Consider the following 19258-nt stretch of genomic DNA (forward strand, 5'->3'; position numbering starts at 1 on the left):
ACCTACAACTTTTTCCACAAACAGGACACACCATTGCCACATCAATCAGAAGCAAGGAGTCATTCAAACTCACGAAAGCACAGATTGCTTATGGCCTTTCCCTCCTGCGCCAGGGGCACTGCAGCATGCAGCCCTGCTGCTGAATCAGAAACCACCCAACTGCATGTTGAGGGGAAAACCAAACAATACTCCAGTGCAGATCTAGAGGATATAACATGTCGTCTTACACGTTACGGCAATTTCACAGAGAACCTCTAGCATGGTCCTGCTGCACAGGGCCTTCTAATGCCTTTCGGACAGCCACTGGTGCTAGGACATCTCCAGCCTACACTAACTTAAATGAACAAAAAGAATATTCTCACACTTACCTTCCTTCTATATAGGAAAAACTAGAGTTAGAGAAATTAAGCCAATTACCCAAGCTACTGAACTGCAAGGAAAGACCATTACTTACAAAAGACAGAGGACTGAGTATCCCTGGCTTTCCTTGAGTGATGATAAACAGGTTCTCTATTCTGTTTTAACCTAGTAGCATATTTAACACTTACTACATAAAGGAGGAAAAAAGCTGCTTGAATTCACAGTGAATAGAAGGATTTGCAATTACACACCATTGGTCCAAGTGGGATTTGCTATTTTGCATTTTAAACTTCTTGCCTCCACCATAAGAGTCAGCGTTAGAGGTTTACTCCGCTATTCTAACCTTCAAAATAAGTGATGAAAGCATTACAAAGAGGAAAATTGCCTCTGAACCAAAGTTCGGAAAAGGTTACCTGGAGAAGGGGACTGTAAATACATGTTAAACTTGAAGGTCCAAGAGAAACTTGAAATCAAGGTCCTATCTCCTGATTCAACCCCACTTACCTCTGTGCACAGCAGACTCTAAGCACATCAACAGATAGGAAAGCCTGGCTTCCCGAGACCGGGGAAGGTTCTCCACGTTACAGCGGTACTTCTTCAGATCACTTTTACAGGACTTTGCCAGCGAGTAACTGACTTTGTAGTCTTGGGCAATGAGCTTCTGGCGGGTGGTCAGCGCATCACGACACTGCAGGAGACACATTGGGATGGTGGCAGAGAGCTAGAGCGGCTGCGAAGTTCTCAAGTTGTGTTTCAAAAGACAATTGATGCTTTAGAATTCATGCGTTTAAGCTGGACTGCAGTTAAATTTCATTTGTCTCATAGAAACCACACAGTTAATGCACGCCGAGGTCAACAGATCAAGGGTTTTAAAGGCAGCAGCTCTCCGCAGAGCACTTCTTAAAACTGCACATTCATCCAGCTTTTTGTGAAGAGCTATGCCTGAGAGCGTGACTCATTCTCAGTAACTAGGATCAGTTGCTGACATTTATCCCAGCTGTGGTCCATGCTCACCCCATGCCCTCAAGAAACAACTTTTTGCAGTCGCATTTACAAAACAGTGTGTACTTTGGATTTGTTGTACAATGTGCCAAACAGATGAGAGCAGATAAAGCCATCTAACCATGGGAATTTCTAGCCATTCGCCACAACCGGTGAGGCTCAGGAGAATGCACTGTGGCCAAACCCGAACCCGGCAGCTGCAAGAACAACCCTCTAAGTTTCAGCCAAAAAAGGGCCTGTAAAAACCCTGCCGCGCTTTGTAGCTTTTGGTTTGAATTATACGAAAATTAAATCCAAGGGCAGCAGATCATTTAAAAATAGCTCAGACCATTCTCAGTCCGTTCTCAGACCATTTGAAAGGAAGGAAAATTGTGCACGTGGTGGGTGGGGAAAACAGGGAGCAATCTCAGCACAAGGAACAGAGAAGCCCTATCACCCTCTCCCCTTCCGTACATCAGGTTTCTGACTTTCGCCCGCCTCTCCTTCCCATACCTACTCCAGGACCTGAAAAACATATATATTCCCGCCCCCTCCTTCAGGCTTCCCATCTCTGTGCCATGACTTGGACCTTGGGACTGGACAGACAAAGCTTGGGACACAGGGAGGTACAGGCTGGCAGATACCTCATCCTCCAAAGCAGGGAAGGTCAGGCACAGCCAGGGAGCCCAGCCCGGTGAGCAGTTTTGGATTACCCAAAGCAAGCCACCCACCAGGCAGCTATTGGCAGCTACATGTGTATGCAGCAGCTGATGCCATCAGCAAGGAGGGATTTTTTACTGGGTAACAGCTCCTACAGAGCTAGTGACTTTGCAAACGGTCCAACCTTGGCAGCCACAAGAGTGACAACTAGATTTTGTGTTCCTCCTGCTCTGCAAACTGCACCCTCAGAGCATCCACCTCTCTTCTCTCCCTACCAAGCCATCTGCTACAGCTTTGTCTGACCTCTCAGCATCTTATACTCCTATCTTAGACAGCTGACCATAGAAAAGGCCTCTCAAAAAACCCCACCGTCCCCATTACCACCAAAACCAGGTTAAACAAAAATAGCGGTCCATTTCAGTACCGTGCTTGTACAAAATGAAGCTTTGTTTCAAGCCCACAGGGATCACACTCTCAGTTTTGAATTTGTTAATTGGAACTAAGCTTTCAGATAGCTAATATATTTAAAGAAAAGGAAATGAGTCTGATCCCTCCAGGCCTCTGAATTGAACTCGTTCAGCAGAGCCTCTCCAAGGAGGGCTTTACAGATATCCATCTTTGTATCCTTTCAGACAGATGATATATTTCTGTATAATCCCCAACGCTATGACGCTGCTGCTGAAATCACTGAAGGCATCACCGCCTTCCCAAAACGCCTACACCAATGCAAACCTTTCAGGTCTGGCTTTCCAGAACAACTTTTTTTGTTGTTGAAAACAACATCTTCAGGAAAAATATCAGGAAAACATCAGTAACTGAGCTGTGCATCTTTTCCCACAGAATTTGCTGCTGAACTCATAGTAAGACACTCATAGCCCTGAAACCAGAAGCGAAATACACCCAGCTGCCTGTGCTGAGGCATTTGGGCATTTTTGTTTCTAATCTGTATGCTATGACAGCATTTACTCAAGGCTTACCACAGCATGGTGCGATTTCTACTTTAAACACTCAATCACAGTGCTACCACTTGAGCTCCACAGTTACCTTCCCAAATTACCCAGCCAAAAGCTTTGATTTATTTAAATCCTTAACTTTAAAGACTGTAACTTGAGCACAATTAATTCAAGCCATCAGCACGTAGCTGGAAACACAAACATATCAAAGTAAAAGCATCTGTTAAAGCAGTCGGTTATCCAGCCACATAGATGATGGATTTTCCTCAACACTGGAAAAGAATAATGTAGCCTGGACTGATGAATGATCTGACGATTTCTGCATTAAGGATTTGTCTCACTAAGACAGATGCCTACCTTTTCACTCATTGATTCTTCAAACTTGTGATTGAAGAGGCACTTGTAGACTCGGCCTTCCCCAGCCTGAGTCTGTGAAACAAACCAGAAACATTTGCCATTAAAGATAAGACTTGTAATGCTTAACGAGCAGGATAAACTACACCTCAAGAGATTTATTTTTAAACCAGAACTATATTGAAGTTAATATTTCAAATGACAGTGATAGCTTCTATACTACAAAAATCTTTGAAATGTTATTACATTAAAACATATCTGGTTGTGTTCCATCACCCTTTTAGTGAGAAGCCGCTCAGCTGATACAAGCTAATTGGGACTGAACAATGCAGCTTTCCAGCTCATCGCTCCAGGGGCGAGGAGTGCTGCGAGGAGAGTCAGACCAGGCTAACCTTGTGCAACAGCTTACCCGCTGCCAAGGGAGCAGCCGCTTACCTTTGCTGCCTCCTCCCCATCACACCAGCTCTGATGCCCATTAAACCATTTATAGCAATTCAGTTCATTAACCCACTGGAAATAACGCTTGTTTGTTGGGTGAGTGAATTTAACACCAGATTTATTGCAAAGTGACAGCTACAAGGTGTCTGTTTTCAGTATTGCACGATCTCACTCAGGTTCCACTCTACCGTTCCATTCCTCCTTCCAATGGGGTTTTGTTTTTTTTTTTAAAGGATTACTGTAGAAGAGAAGGCAAGAGGAAACTACTCACATTTTCACAAAATCGTTCTCTGTCATCTCGGCATGCAAAGTAGAGATGCCGGTCCAAGTGGAAGTCATCCGAAGAGAGTTCAGCTACACGAAGAATCGCTTTCTTACACTGATCAGAAACCTGAACTCGAGGATCAGTCTCTTCCGCCTCTTTTACCAGGCCTTTTTCCAGGCAAGCCACCACCTCTCCTTGCGAGTGGGCATCCTACGCAAGAAGGGCAAGACAAAAGCTGTAACCAACCACTTATGTTATCAAGTCATGTGTGATTCTGCATAAGCACCACACAAATTAAGCGACAAACTTTCTACACAAAGACTTCCAAAAGTTCAGCCTAAACTACATTTACATTCAGAGGAGGCAACAGTTAGTAGCTGTACCATCCACACACTTTATACATCACCATCCTGCTGATGGTCACCTTGAAATCCCCCCCTCCAATGCTCTGGGTTTGTTTTAATGTCACTTAATGAGATTATCACTGCTTAGTCACACTGCTCAGAGCAGTTTACCAAAATGGCCAAATTATCTTTAATCTGACATAGCTCTCTTCGCACCATGGCAACAGCAAGCAACAGCAGCACGTTAAGAACATACTTGGAGGAGAGAAAAATCATAGTTCCTCCATGCTGAGATGAGCCTTCAAGTTTGGGTGGTGATAATCAGCGATGCCATAAAGACCACAAAGGAGTTTTGACCAATGTAGGCTTCTCAATGCTAATTCCTCCATTAAGAGAATTTAAAAAAAAACAAAACAAAACAGCATTCAAGAGTAGATGAAGTCTCAGACAAAGCAGTTCTGGCCCAATACTGTACACCCCGTCTTCAGGCTTGCAGGACAGTGAACAACTTTGGACTACGACCAGCGAGTGGCAATAAACAGAGAGCCTGTGCTTTGTATGAAAGCCCGGAAAAGGCAGGGCAAAGCTGATCGAAGTTCCATTTAGTTTCCTACATCCTTCTTAAGTGTTTCGAAAGGGAATTGTTCCCCCTTTACCTCTGTAGAAGGTCTCTTTCCTCTAAAAACAAGAGCTCTTCTGAAGCAGGTCTCTCAAGGCTTCTGCAAACTTCTCCTGTGAGGACCACCTTAAATTATGCCGCTCTGAGATATTGCTACTCAACTTCTATCAGATTATCTGCTGTGTACAAGGCATGAAGATTTGCACACATCTGAGTCACTCAACCTGGCATTTACCATAACCATTTAGGAGCTCTCCCTTCAGCTCGCTCTGTCAAGTAGGTTCATCCATCGCTGTTGCGGCAGCATGAGTAAGAGAGCAGTCTCCATAAAACATGGCCATGGTCTATTCAAAGCCACGTAACTTCCAAACCTTTTTGTTCTGACATTGTCTCCTCAGGCAGGCAGCCTTTGATTCCTGTTCTAACTCTGCAACACTTGGAGCACAAGCAGAATTGGCCAATGACAAAATTGTAAACATAACCCAGAAGTTTAATCAGTTTAAAAGGGCTAAAAGTAGTTTTCCCCTTAAAAAAAGCCCACTACACATCCCAAAACTCCATATTTTGGTTTGCACTTTTGAGTGGGAACTGACCAACTCCACATACTGGCCAGATCTCAGCTTCTTCGAAGAAGTGTAATTATATATCAACAGTCCCTTCAGGGCTGAACCCAAAAGGGATCTGAGGAATTCTGAGGAATACTGGTTAGTAGTACGCTCGCCACATTACTTAAAATTGTCATTTATCCATAACCATGCCAAACACAAACACGGTTCTGCAAATCCTCGTGGTCAGCCATAGGCAGTAATTACAACTGAGGAGCTGGCAAGAGGAAATGATTGAAAACAACCATTTTAAGCAGTTTTTCGCTCCAGCCTAGGTGAGGGTGCAGCTGGGAGCCAAGGCAGGCCAAGATTATTCTCAATCACCTGCAGCCTCCCCTCACATCCAGCAAGGAGGGCACAAGACAAGCTCTTCCTGCTTGGAAAATCAGAAGTTTCCTGGTTTCTTGCAGCATGGGTCTAGATTCCTGGTCAGAGTCATACTATATGAAAGTAAACCTATTTTTAAGAGTCCAGTCAAAGTGGATTTCTATATGCTGGATGCTGATTGTTTACTGCTGCAGGGACGCAACATGAAATGACTAATTTACTGCATTACTTCGCAAATGCAATTTTTACATTTGGGTAGATCATGCTGCAGCGCTGCCGGCTCTGGTGCCCTGTATTAGAGCAATTTTAAAACACGTCAGACTTAACAGAAATAGAAACACAAGGGAACACAGCTGGCTCCAAAAAGATGCAGTCCTGCACTCCCCTCCTACCTCCAAGCATTTCCATGCCTTCTTCTGATGCTGTTAGTGTTCCTGTGCCCACTTGGCACTGTTTGGGAGATTTACTGACCTCATCTGAGGTTCGTTTTCAGGCAGATCAGGTCCCTGAGTGCTAGTACTGACTAATTAAGCCAGTTTAAGGAGGTCCTAACTCTTCATTTCTTCAAAAGTGCATGAAGGCAGCCATGCTACTGGCCAAACAGAGTATAGACGGAACTTTATGGATGTGGTTTAGAGAAATATCACTTCAAGCTTTAATTACGGGCTAACACGTACTGTATTTACAATTGTACATCTCTTATTGCAAAATGGATGGGAAAACAAGTGTGTATATTGCTGCACTCAACTGTCTTTTTCTAAAGCAGCCGGCAATCAGAAGTTTGACAAGCTCATCCTAAGGATAGCAGGACAGCTTTGACACGCATTTGTGGTACCAGCATCACTTCGTGCCTCTACACCACGCAGAGCCGCCTGTTACCACCTGCACTCCGTGTGCCACCAGTCCTGTGGGGCTACCTCAGCTTTGGAGGCAACAAAGTCGAGGGTCGGCATACCACAGCATGAGTTCTCCCAGTCCTGCTCCAGCACTGGTGCGTACAAGGGTATGAACACCTGCTGCAGCTCTGCTGTGGAATGAATCCCAACAAAGCTTTTCCTCTATCTATTACTATCCTTCCTTCCACCCTGTTGTTGGAAAAACTCCCACCTCAGAGTTGAAGGCCTCTAAAAGTTCACTCCACAAGTCAGGACTCCCCAAAATTGCTGCAGGGGCTGACAGAGTCTAGGTCTCATTTCTTCAGTGCAACACCCTGAAACACCAGAGATTAAATCTAGAAAACATACATGTTTCTTGGAATTGTCACCTCACCACCACTATCAATCTTAAGCAGAGAATTTTAACTGCAAGTTATAAAGAGGTGTTAAACACACTAGATAATTATCTAGTCTGAAGTGCCTTGAAACTCTGCATAGTTTTATGAAAAGATACAGTTTAGATCCACAAAGGATACAAGCAGCTTTCCAATACCATCCTATGGCACTTTGAGCCACAAAGAAATAGAGCTAAGTTCTAAATGTGTCCCAAAGCACAAAGCTTTGGGAGATTTTAATTCCGATGACTGAAATTTAAACTCCAGGCACATGGCTTTAGGCCACAACAGAATTAAAAACCTTGTCCTTACTATTCATTTTCCATCAGGGAATTCCCCCCGCCCCCAGTATAGTTCAGGCTTTGCAATTCTTGTTTATTCTTTTGACATTTTCAGAAGCTCCTGCAGAAAAAGACTTTTTCCATCTGAAACCTGACGCGTCTCAAGTTCGTGACTGTTTTAGGCTTGCAGAGAGAAGCTAGAAAAGTGAATGGATAAGACTATAAGAGTCAAGAGTAGAAAGGAGCAGCAGGCAGACAACATAACCTTGTCTTATCAGCACAGCACCTTGCGCTGAACAGCCGGAGCTGCCAGGCTATGGAAAACCACCCAGCTGATCTATGGGACATTCCAGTTCAGCACCCCACCTGGCTAAACCAGACACCAGGGTTATGGGGATGGCTCTTGGACTAGCTCATGCCCAGTACTCCAGCTGATGGTACACTGCTATAATACTACACTAAGTAAACACAGACCGAGCTGGATGTTACCATCTCTGCCCATTTAGACTCGCTTCCCCCCCTCCCCGAGTCCCATACTTCTATGAAACTAGGGAAAGAGCAAGAGCAACTGTACTCAGAGCACTTAGAGGTGAAAAAAGCAAGAAAGCAATGGTCTCCTAATGTTTCTTTTTTTAGACATCTGAAAGAGACTATTATCTGCTGAAGTACTACAACAGATGTGTAACTGACACTTATGTAGCCTTCATTATGGCAAATAATCACCTCCAGTTTGGGCACCGTGGCTAAACCCAGCACCCAGGCAACTACACACTCACTGCCCACTAGTTTGATACAATTCTGGACATTACCAGCATCAGGAAAGCAGCTCGTTCTGGTAGGCAGCCCAAGAAAAGCCCCGCTGCAATTACCAATTTCAAATTAGATTCCTATCACATGAAGACAATGTCAGGGCACCAAATTCACTATAAAACACAACAGAAACTGGAAAAGTGACTGGAACTACTATTAAATATTTCTCCATTAACCAGAATTAAAAAAAAAAAAAACAAACACACAAACGACAAACCACCCCACCACTCCACAACAGAGGGGTATTACAAAACTTAATGCTTTCAAATGACACATCCACAGCCTTTCTGCTTTATACAGCAAAATGAAGCCTACTGCCAGGTTGAGATTTCCACGCTGAACTTTATTGCTCCTACAGAGCAGAAACCCAACAAGAAATGTGGAAAAGAAAGCACAGGAAACACCACATCAGAAGCAACAAACCCAGCGGGAACAGAATTCAATTAGGAAGTAGAAAGCAAGCTAAAACAACAAAAAAGAAGTACAGAAAAGGAGAATGGTTAGCTAGCAGAGGGGCTTCAAGAAGCAATGTAATTCCAGAATACCTAGTGAAGCGCGTTTTACTGATAAAAAAGCCAGTTTATCCCAGTTACTGTGATGAAACTATCATGCTGCAATCTACTAGCTGCCTGACGTGGATGGAGTTAGTGGTCTAGCAGGGCTTATTTCCATATAAAAAGAGAGACAAATCTCTTCTCCCATCTTCCTCCTCAGCTGTCCAGGTCCTATTTATTAAATTCAGAGTTACATTCAGTCACACAAAAGGGTCATGACTGCTTCTCTACAGGCAACTCTCAGAAGCTACAGTATGGAAATAAAGCCTGAACCAGCATCTGATGGGAGTAAATTAGATGAGATTTCTCCAAAGCAGAAAAGGGCTAGAACAGAGCACCAACAAAAGAAATGCTTGCATAGCCATTTATAGCTGTTTCCATAGCAGTACAAAATACTTCAATTGCTCTAAGTGCCAAGGATGACAGCGTAACAAAAGAAACTGTATGACAGGCTGCGACGCTTTCACAAACCAAGGCAAAATATTCTGGGTTGGGTACCAAGAAAGCGAGGAATATGCATAAAGCGCACTAACTCCCATAAGAGGTTGGGTAGCGACTCGCTTTGCCGTCCCACGGAAACTTGGTGGCCCAAAGTTTGCGTTCGTTTCCCTCCCCCAGATGCCTTGTGACCTTAGTGCCCCGGTCATCCTCGTCCTTCACCCATCCTACCTTCCGCAGCCCACATGGGGGGAGATGCACAGTCACGCACACAAGCCTGCAGCGCGGCTTTCATTTCTGCCACACCAGATTTGGCTCGTGAAATCCAGGCTACTGTACCCCTTCCGTGCTACCAGAACTATTTTAATTTCTTTTAATTCGACCAGGCCACAGGTAATGTGTAGATGTGACAGCCAGGACTCCTGTTACGACACTTCTGATTCTATACTGGTGGTTAAAAGCAATTTCTCATTTCATAAGGTCCTTCAGCCCAGGATTAGAAGCAAGCCTTTACCTTATGGAGAAAGCAAGTTCCTCAGCTGCCACCAGTTTGAACCTGTGGTGCCTGCACATTCCTCCCACTTCCACAGTTGCTTTTGTTCTTGAAAGCAAGTCCTTATTTTTCTGCTTTCTGTTGTTCAGCTAAGTCTTCTGGAATACACTAGTACTTCAATTTAACACACCACGAATGGGAAGGCTGCTTACAGCAGTGAATATCTCAAACTAGGACCTTTCTTTTTTTTTTTTAAACCTAAGAAGTGTATATTTTTTGTTAAATCTTTTTACCTTCTCAGTAATAGCCAATTTAAGAGACTAATTCTTAAGAACGTAAGAGCTATAATTTTAAAGAGCACTGTAAAAAGATGATATAATTTTAACTTTATCCCTAAACATAAAAAATTACCATAAAGGCAGCCATTCATTCCTGCAGCACGACATAATTGCTGCCTGCATTGGCTACGCTGAAGTAGGAAGGAAGAGACAGAGCCTTCAAAAGAGCCCCATATCTAGTCACCGCAAACTTCTTTGTGCCAAGCTCCGCTTAAGTCTCATGTGGCAAGAGAAAACCGATTTATTTAGTAAAAGCAGTAGAGTATTAGTCTGTACTACTAAAAATATGACATTAGGTACTACTACGTGCCCTTCACACGTTTTCAAGTGGGCAGGAGAAAGGGGAAGCGAACAGATAAAAGCTCTTGATCCAGTCTATCAACCACAGCCTGCGAAAGCAGAAAGGGTTATCGCACCATGATAACCTTCCTGCGTCAGACCCAACCAGACTCTGAAATAATCCTGGCAATAGGTCTGCTTAAACCCATTGTTTGGATTCAACGTATCGAATCGAGCCTGACAAGAGCGTGATGAAAAAGACAACTCCCTACCAGCTCACCTGCGGTGCAGTAAGGGAAGGAAAGACAAATGGAAGTCATCTCTGTGAACAGCAGTCCCTCAGAGAGGAACAAATACATATTTATTACAAAGGAACTATACGGAATCAGGACATCACCCTTTTCAGAGATATTAGATATGCCGTGTGTTCTCTCAGTTGCAAGTAAGGCAATAGTACTGTTGCAGAGTCTCCACATAAGTTTCTTTAAGTGAATGACTTTTACAAGCCTATCGACAATCTCCATGTTCTCTGAATACCTTTTCTCCAGGTCGAATGCTGCCACATTTCAGGAGATTGATGTCAGCCTTGCAGTCATCCATGAAGCCACAGATCAACCGATAATCGCTGAAGATAATGGCTGTCATTTTAGTGATGTACTGATGGCACTGGTATTCAGTGATGTTGCCTCTGTGATCCACCAAACATGACACCAAGAAGCCTTTACCAACTGGTTCATCGGCACACTCCTTGATCTGTTTAAAAAAAAAAAGCAAAAATAGAATAAAAATACAGTGGCTGCAGCTACTGAATTTAACCTTCTTAAAAAAAAATCCTCGAAAAAACTTGCATCTGTAGCTTCAAAATCTGCTGGCAAAGAAACCCTCTAGGCTTTAGTTTGATTTTCAGTAAGTCCGAATACTTGAAAATATTTCAGAAATGAGAAATACCTCATGTGTGCCAGTATCTGAAGAAAGCAAACGCAGCGACCTTGAGGATTATAAACCCTCCTGCTCAATAATCATCTTTCATAATAATCACGTTGAACCCCTGCAATCAAGTGGATTTGTAGGAAAAATGCTAGTTTGACAAACCTTTATTTAGAAAACTGAGCGTATTACTGCATCACTAAATCATACCTGGACCCCCCATTAGCCACCTGACCTCGTACAATATAACATTTTGGCTAGAAGTGAGACTGATTCAAAAGGCAACACAATATTTATTGAACTGTTTATAACTTGCTGGAAGCTGAAAATTACTTAGAGGAAAATCCTCAAATTCATTTTTATCAGGCTCTTATAGGAACTGATTGTTGGTACTAAACCATTTTACCCAGTGGTCTAAAAAAAATAATAATAAAAAATCATGGCTAACAAAAGCTGAAAGCTGTGCAGGGACTGGAAAAGCAGTGTACAGGAGCAGACAGGTCCCCAGTATAAATCACAGCCTGCGCTGCTCAGGGAAGCAGACAGTGAGGCCACAAGCATCACCTTTGGAAGTAAAAGATGCAGGCAGTTTTGACAGGGGAAGGGGAAAACACAGTTGCTTATCAGTTAAGGATGCTCCCTAAGGAATACTGTGATAGGAGCAGTGCAATGCCTTGCTCCAAGGAGTACCAAGATTACACAGGCTCTTTTTAACCCTGGGAAGCCCGTGTTGAAATACTTGGCCGGTTCCGGGCGTCCCCAGTTCAGGAGTATGCTGAGAACCATGGCCGCAATGCCGCAGAAAGCACGCGTGACAGCCAGACCCTAAAGTTCAGTAGTGACAGTTTTTCAAGCAATAGATACATGGGTTGAGTTGATGACATCAAAGATTTGTTCCTGTACACATACTGAAGGGCTCATCAATCTAAAGGGAAATCCACGGCCATCAATAATCCAGGCAGGTTCCAATACCAAGCAAGGGCAGTGCTAAGGGAACAGACTGGGAACCATCTTACCAGTTCTCAAATAAATTGAAATCTTTATACTGGAAATCGTAAAATATGAAGAGGTATCTCCAGAAAGATATATTTTAACTCAAACAAGAATTAACTCGGGGCATGCGACAGACTCACGCAGGTCAGACTAGACAAATAAAACAGACCTCTCTGCCTCAGCTTATGAGGCCATTACTTTCTATATAACAAATAAAACACAGTATTTTAAACACCGTTATTTGAAGGCAGACGTAGGCTGGTAGAACATTTTGTATTTATGCTATATAGCTATTAGAGAAGCATAGTTACTAAGGTCAACGTAATTGTTATAGATAAGGCATAAAATACATTTTGAAGTGAAAACACATATGATTCATTGCAGGGTGAAAGGGAGAGAGTTGAGCAAGCTTTCTCCGAAAAACTGCGTCTTGGGTTTGGTCCTACTTCAGGCACTGCCAGCCAAACCAGCACACAACGGCCTACGTGCTGGTTTTGGAAGAGCCCGGCTTTGGCAACAGCCCCAGGGCTCCATGGCCCGAGCCTCTGAAGTGCGTAAAAGACCAAGTGATCACGTTATTGCCTGGCCGCTTCTGAAGCAAACACTGTTACCTGGTAGCCAGCTATAAAACCAGATTAAAACTATTGCCAGAACTTATAAAAATCATAACAGCCAAGAAAAAAAAAAAACAAAATCTAAATCTGTGTTTAGCTGATAAAATCAAAGGGACACTTTTTAGAACATACCCAGCTGGGGCAGTCACCAATTCCCAAATGACTTCTGCTAAAAAAATACTCTTCTAGTTGTATTTTAATAGAAAGCAATACGTAAATCAGAGCTCAGCCACCCAGCAAGAAAACACCTACCTGTTAATGGGAATTAAAGCAAAATATTAATAAACTAATACTATATGTTAGCAGTACATGCCCACTACATAGTTAGTTCTAAAGAGTGTTGTAGAAATACCTTTAAAAATTAGCAGAGTGGTTTATGCACCTGCCTCAGTATTAAATATCAGAAGATCAAACACATGACATTATTGTTCTTTATCCAACTTTTTTTTTCTTTAAGTTGAAACCACTCATCAAGTGGCAAAATATCAGCAGTTCACATCATCATTCTCCACAGTTATAAGAGGAATGGTGGTGGTTAATATACAGCTAAAATTCTATATACTCTTCCCGCTGCTTTTAGACATCATATCCCAGATTTAGAGGGCATCATTTACAAGAATGCCAGACTGTCACTCTATAAAAATGCTAATTAAACAGACTATTAAAAGAGCATTTTCAAGAATCACAGGATTGCCCAGGTTGGAAGGGACCTTTCAAATCATCGAGTCCAACCATCAATCTAACTTTGACAAAACCCATCACTAACCCATATCGCTAAGCACCACGTCTGCCCGGCTTTTAAAAACCTCCAGGGATGGCGCCTCAACCCCTTCCCTGGGCAGCCTGTTCCAATGCTTAATAACACTTTCAGTGTAAAAATTTTTCCTAATATCCATCCTAAACCTCCCTTGGTGCAACTTGAGGCTGTGTGCCCTTCACCCCCTGTGAAGGGCAGGTCATGCCTATCAAACCTAATATCCTTCTATGATAAGGTGACCCACTTAGTGGATGAGGGAAAAGCTGTGGATGTTATCTACTTGGATTTTTGCAAAGCTTTTGACACTGTTTCCCACAGCATTCTCCTGGAGAAACTGGCTGCTCATGGCCTGGACAGGTGTACTCTTCGCTGGGTAAAAAACTGGCTGGATGGCCGTGCCCAGAGAGTGGTGGTAAATGGAGTTAAATCCAGTTGGTGTCCAGTCACAAGTGGTGTCCCCCAGGGCTCGGTGCTGGGGCCGGTTCTCTTTAATATCTTTATCAATGATCTGGATGAAGGGATCGAATGCACCCTCAGTAAGTTCGCAGATGACACTAAACTGGGCGGGCGTGTTGATCTGCTTGAGGGTAGGTTGGCTCTGCAGAGGGATCTGGACAGGCTGGACCGATGGGCTGAGACCAATGGTATGAGGTTCAACAAGGCCAAATGCCGGGTCCTGCACTTGGGACACAACAACCCCATGCAGCGCTACAGGACTGGGGCAGAGTGGTTCGAAAGCAGCTTGACAGAAAAGGACCTGGGGGTGTTGGTTGACAGCCAGCTGAATATGAGCCAGCAGTGTGCCCAGGTGGCCAAGAAGGCCAACAGCATCCTAGCCTGCATCAGGAATAGTGTGGTGAGCCGGACTAGGGAAGTGATCATCCCCCTGTACTCGGCACTGGTGAGGCCCCACCTCGAGTACTGCGTTCAGTTTTGGGCCCCTCGCTACAAGAGGGACATTGAGGTGTTGGAGCGTGTCCAGAGAAGGGCTACAAAGCTGGTGAGGGGTCTGGAGGACAAACCTTATGAAGAACGACTGAGGGAGCTGGGGTTGTTTAGCCTGGAAAAGAGGAGGCTGAGGGGAGACCTTATCACCCTCTACAACTACCTGAAAGGAGGGTGTAGAGAGATGGGAGCTGACCTCTTCTCCCTGGTGACAAGTGATAGGACGAGGGGAAACGGGTTCAAGTTACATCAGGGAAGGTTTAGAATGGATATTAGGAAACATTTTTTCACTGAAAGGGTTATTAAACATTGGAATAGGCTGCCCAGGGAGGTGGCGGATTCACCATCCCTGGAGGTGTTTAAAAAAAGGGTAGATGGGGCACTTAGGGACATGGTTTAGAAGTGGCTCTTGTCAGGGTAGGCTGAAGGTTGGACTCGATGATCTTAAAGGTCCCTTCCAACCTCAACAATTCTATGATTCTATGTTTCCTCTTGTCCTATCGCCTGTTCCTTGGGAGGAGAGATTGACCCCGCCTCGCTCCCAAACTCCAAACACAAGGTAACCCTTTGATGCAACCTGTTTTCCTTCCACTGTTTCATCTTCCAGCCTTCTTGTATTAAGTATTTTCTTCATCTCTCCTTACGCTAAATAATGGTTTCCCACTAATGCTATTCTTACCACAACTCAGCTGGTGCCAAGCAGGAGAAGCAGAACCCTATCAGGCCACGAAGAAAAAACAATCCATTACCCTTCAACTACACAACTAATTCCCAAACATTTGGAGCCAGGCTGCTGGTGACACCCTCAGTTTCTTAGACCTTTGTGCATTACTCTCAAATGAAAGCTTTGTAAAGAATGGGGAACCACGTAGGCGATTCCATCAAAGCTTGGGGAACCACTCATCTTAAACCTGCTGTGAGCACTGACATATTCCTCTTGTCTAATAAGCAAGTCTGCACCACTGAAAGCTAGACCCATGGAAAATAAAACTCCCAACATGAACTGGGGTCAGAGAGATAATCTGCTAGTCATGCAACTGATTGTCTTTCAAGAAAACTTAATTTAGAAGCCACAACGGGGCCATCATCTAGAGCAAACTATTTTTTTAAAAAAAACAAGTTTACGGGTAGGTGAAGTTATTCTGGTGGATATACAAATGATGTTTTTCAGAGCACGTTTTCATGACTGAATTAAGCCAGAGGAAGTTCCTAACAGAAAGTCCTTGGAGTAATTAGACTTTGAGCCTCGAAGAAGAAAAAAAGTTGATTAATCATCTGATGTCTATGCGCTTATCCTCTCTGCTAGCAAGGCACAATCCAAAGCCAGCCTCGTGCTGAATTTGGTGGAAGCCCTGGCTACACCAACACTGCTACAATTGTCCAAGCCTTGATAAAGAGGGGACAAATCCAATCCACAAGAGACTTTTGATAAAAGGCCAGGTAAGAGCTGATGGGTTGTTAGTTTATCATTTCTGTCCCCGGCCTCTTTGCCTGGCACCACTAAGGTAACCAGCTTGTACCCAGCATGTAAGACTAGAACTTCCTCAAACCCAAAATATTATTTGCACATTAATTCACCAACACAAAGAAGTGAAAAATCCTTAGTGCCACAATAGCAGCCATGCCTTTCTCCTGGCTTACCTCTGCAATGGTGGACTTGCAGACTTCTCTGGCCACGGATTCAAACTTTGGATCTGTAGTCAGGTTCAGTTTGTAGTTCCACAAGAGCTGTAGAGAGAGCATTTGTAGAAAAGGGGGTTTAAGAGCCTCCCAGGGAGGATGACTAATATTTTGCTTCAGAAAAGAATGAAATACCATTTATTCCCAATCTGTATCATCACTTTCTACAGCGCAACAATCAAGGCAAAGTCTCCCTGACAACAACTTTTTGTCCCTTCATTTCTGCAATGACTTCCACACAAATTCAGACTGTTAAAAGTCTCTCCGCAAGGTCATGAGCTGACTCATTAAAAGCAAGTACGAAATTGTCTTCATTAGATATAACCAAAAGGATAAACCAATGAAAGCTGTAACTTGCTGCCTGCTGCATATTTAGCAATGTCTTTACCCCGCCACACCTCTGTGCCATGGCTTGTCCACCTCATGCAAATGATTAACAAAAATGAAGTCCTCAATATGAGCAGATTTCATGCTGAAAAGCTAATAGAAACCTAGCAAAAAAAAAAAAAAAGGAAGAGGACAATGCAGCTGGTCCCTTATTCACTTCAAGTCACACTCTGCAGATATATACACATCCCAGATGTCCTCCTCAGGCACCACGAAGTAAAAATACAGTGTAAGATAGCAAAACCCCAGCAAATTAATAGCTGAGATGTTGCCCAAGAAAAGCTCTATTACTTTGTTTTTCTCTAGGAACTTAAGTTGCATTTAAACTTTTTTCATTAATGTAAAGATTAAATAGTTTTAAAAATTAATTTCAAATACTCTGCCTTTGTGACAAAATCAAATCAATATAGAAAAAGATAGACCATTTGGCCGAACTTTATTTTGAAGTTTCAATTTTCACAAAACGCTAAGAAAACACATGCACAAGGAAAGCAGTTTTACGTCATCCCCAAGAGGGTGGAAGCACGCACAGAGAACTAGAAACAGAATCAGCACAGCTGCACTGCCTTCCACACCTCATATCACGGAGTTGTGAAAAGTTAAACAAAGGAGATGGTGGGATCCTACAGGATTTCAGAGGGAGTAAGATGTTGGAAATATACAGGTTTAATAGAAAAAAAGTGAATAAAGAGGGAACCTGTCCTTGCAGGGTGCTGTTGACCTCTCCCAGCCAGGACAGGAAGGACAAGAATGAGGGCCAAGAGCATAAGAATACACCTCTGCATTTGTAATCTCAAAATTTGGAGTTTAAAAGTGAGATGCCCTCCAAAGGAACCTTCCCACAGTCAGAAGGAAGGTTAAACTTGCAGTTTAAAACCCCAGATTCTAGTGCTAGGGAATATTTTCCCAGGAGATAAACTGTTGTATTACCAAAGACCGCAGTGAGAGCCAAAGATGACATCTGGACATGAGGCATCTCTCTGCGGTCCAGCTTTTGATCACTCCCCTTCAATTTCTGCCTGGCCAAATGAGACTTTGCCCACACTTCCGATTCCTGAATGGCTTCTAGAATCCACAGCAGCCAGATTATCTGCCTTCTGCCAGAGACACTGTCATTTAATCCAGCAGAGGAAAGGTCCAACTTTGATTTCTAGAATTCTCAATTCCTTCTTCATTCAGGTGATTGCTGTTGGCACATTTAAATGTCAGGTAGATACATTTTAATTACTGAAGTTTTCTCTTTTTCAAAAAAAAAAGAGACTTAAACAGAAACATGATGTGCCCTTCATCTGATCCAACCTTGCATGACGGAGAATTACAGCTGCCATGAAGTTAGGCAGCGCAGTGCTAAAAGGTTAATTTATAAACACAGTTGGAAATTACTAGTTGTACAGCATGGCTGGGTTTCATTTCTGGAATATATCTTCCAATAACAAACCAAAATACAGCTTCTCAAGCATCTGAAACCAAGAGGCACACGCTTGTCTGTGTCCAGGGCTAACCAAACAATTAAGGATCTTGATAAGGCATGCAAGTGAGAAAAGCCAAAGGAAACCTAATACCAACATTAGCTCTGATGATTTTTTTTTTTTTAAGAGTCTCGGGATTTGACGAGTCAGCCTGACAGCCTGAAAACTGGCTAACAGTTTGCTCACTGTTAAACACAGTGCTGAGAGGAAATCTGTTCTAAAACCAGCCAAGTGGTTCAAACTGCCTCTAAATATCACACCCCCACAGCATCTTCCAAACGAGTCTAAGAATTTAGCAGCTGTGAAAGTAATACAGAAGGCTCCAGCAGCTGAAATTAAGAGTTTAAATTCAGTACTGCTCACATCTTTCCCAAAAGGAGCGCATCACATTGCTCCCAGTAACTCACGGGAACCACCCCCCAGCTATAAAATAGGAAAGATGTCTGCTGTCCTCCTCTGATACAGAAGTACAGTTTATAAAGCTCTTAGATATGTTCCACTACGAAGTCTCCAGTAAGACCACAGTGGCTAAACTGGGTTAAAGAAGTCGCCTTGTGTACTTCTTCCACGGGTCAGCACGGAAATCCAAACGTGTCCTGATTAATGCCTTTTGCAAACTAACAAACTGTGCAAAATACCTAAGGCTGATAAGGAATCCAAGCTGCAGATGCCCCAGCTAGAGACTGAATAAAACAAAGCAGTACTTACGTGATTGCAGTCTGAAGAGATTTCGTTATCTGGCTGAAAAGAGAAAAAAGGAGCATCAGTTCACTGCTGATGTGGTGTATTTCACATACAGAAGAGTCAAAACTTATAGAAACTAACATACTGTCAACTCATTTTCATTGTAAGAAACAGTCTGACATAAGCAATTGGAAATTTTAAAACCCACATAGTAAGAGTGATGATACCCAAGTAACAAAAAGATCGAAATAACAGGTACTTTTGACACACCGCTGTCTTAACTCTACAGAAGATAAGTGGCACAAGAGTAGCAGCATTTATGTAGATGCTGCAAAAACATTAACGAATGTGCTTGTGTTTGGCCCAGTTGCCCAAACTAAGAAGGCAAAAAAGCATCTGTGGGAAAACAAAGATTTGGCAGTAAAGTTTTAAT

The 19258-nt window shown here is 43.2% G+C and overlaps 1 protein-coding gene across 4 annotated transcripts in view; it reads right to left on the minus strand.

Moving 5' to 3' along the window:
- The window catches only part of GLG1 (golgi glycoprotein 1), an 89295-nt gene that overhangs the window by 30914 nt on the left and 39123 nt on the right, over positions 1 to 19258 (minus strand). For all 4 annotated transcript variants that reach the window (XM_054197692.1, XM_054197693.1, XM_054197694.1 and 1 more), the window contains 6 exons: positions 18850 to 18882; positions 16247 to 16333; positions 10907 to 11122; positions 4018 to 4221; positions 3312 to 3383; positions 865 to 1048 (listed from right to left, as the gene is read on the minus strand). In XM_054197692.1, coding sequence (XP_054053667.1) covers positions 865 to 1048; positions 3312 to 3383; positions 4018 to 4221; positions 10907 to 11122; positions 16247 to 16333; positions 18850 to 18882 — 796 coding nt within the window. The remainder of the gene's footprint in view (positions 1 to 864; positions 1049 to 3311; positions 3384 to 4017; positions 4222 to 10906; positions 11123 to 16246; positions 16334 to 18849; positions 18883 to 19258) is intronic.

Source organism: Rissa tridactyla, chromosome 4 (assembly GCF_028500815.1).
Source record: "Rissa tridactyla isolate bRisTri1 chromosome 4, bRisTri1.patW.cur.20221130, whole genome shotgun sequence".
Classification (NCBI taxonomy): domain Eukaryota; kingdom Metazoa; phylum Chordata; class Aves; order Charadriiformes; family Laridae; genus Rissa; species Rissa tridactyla.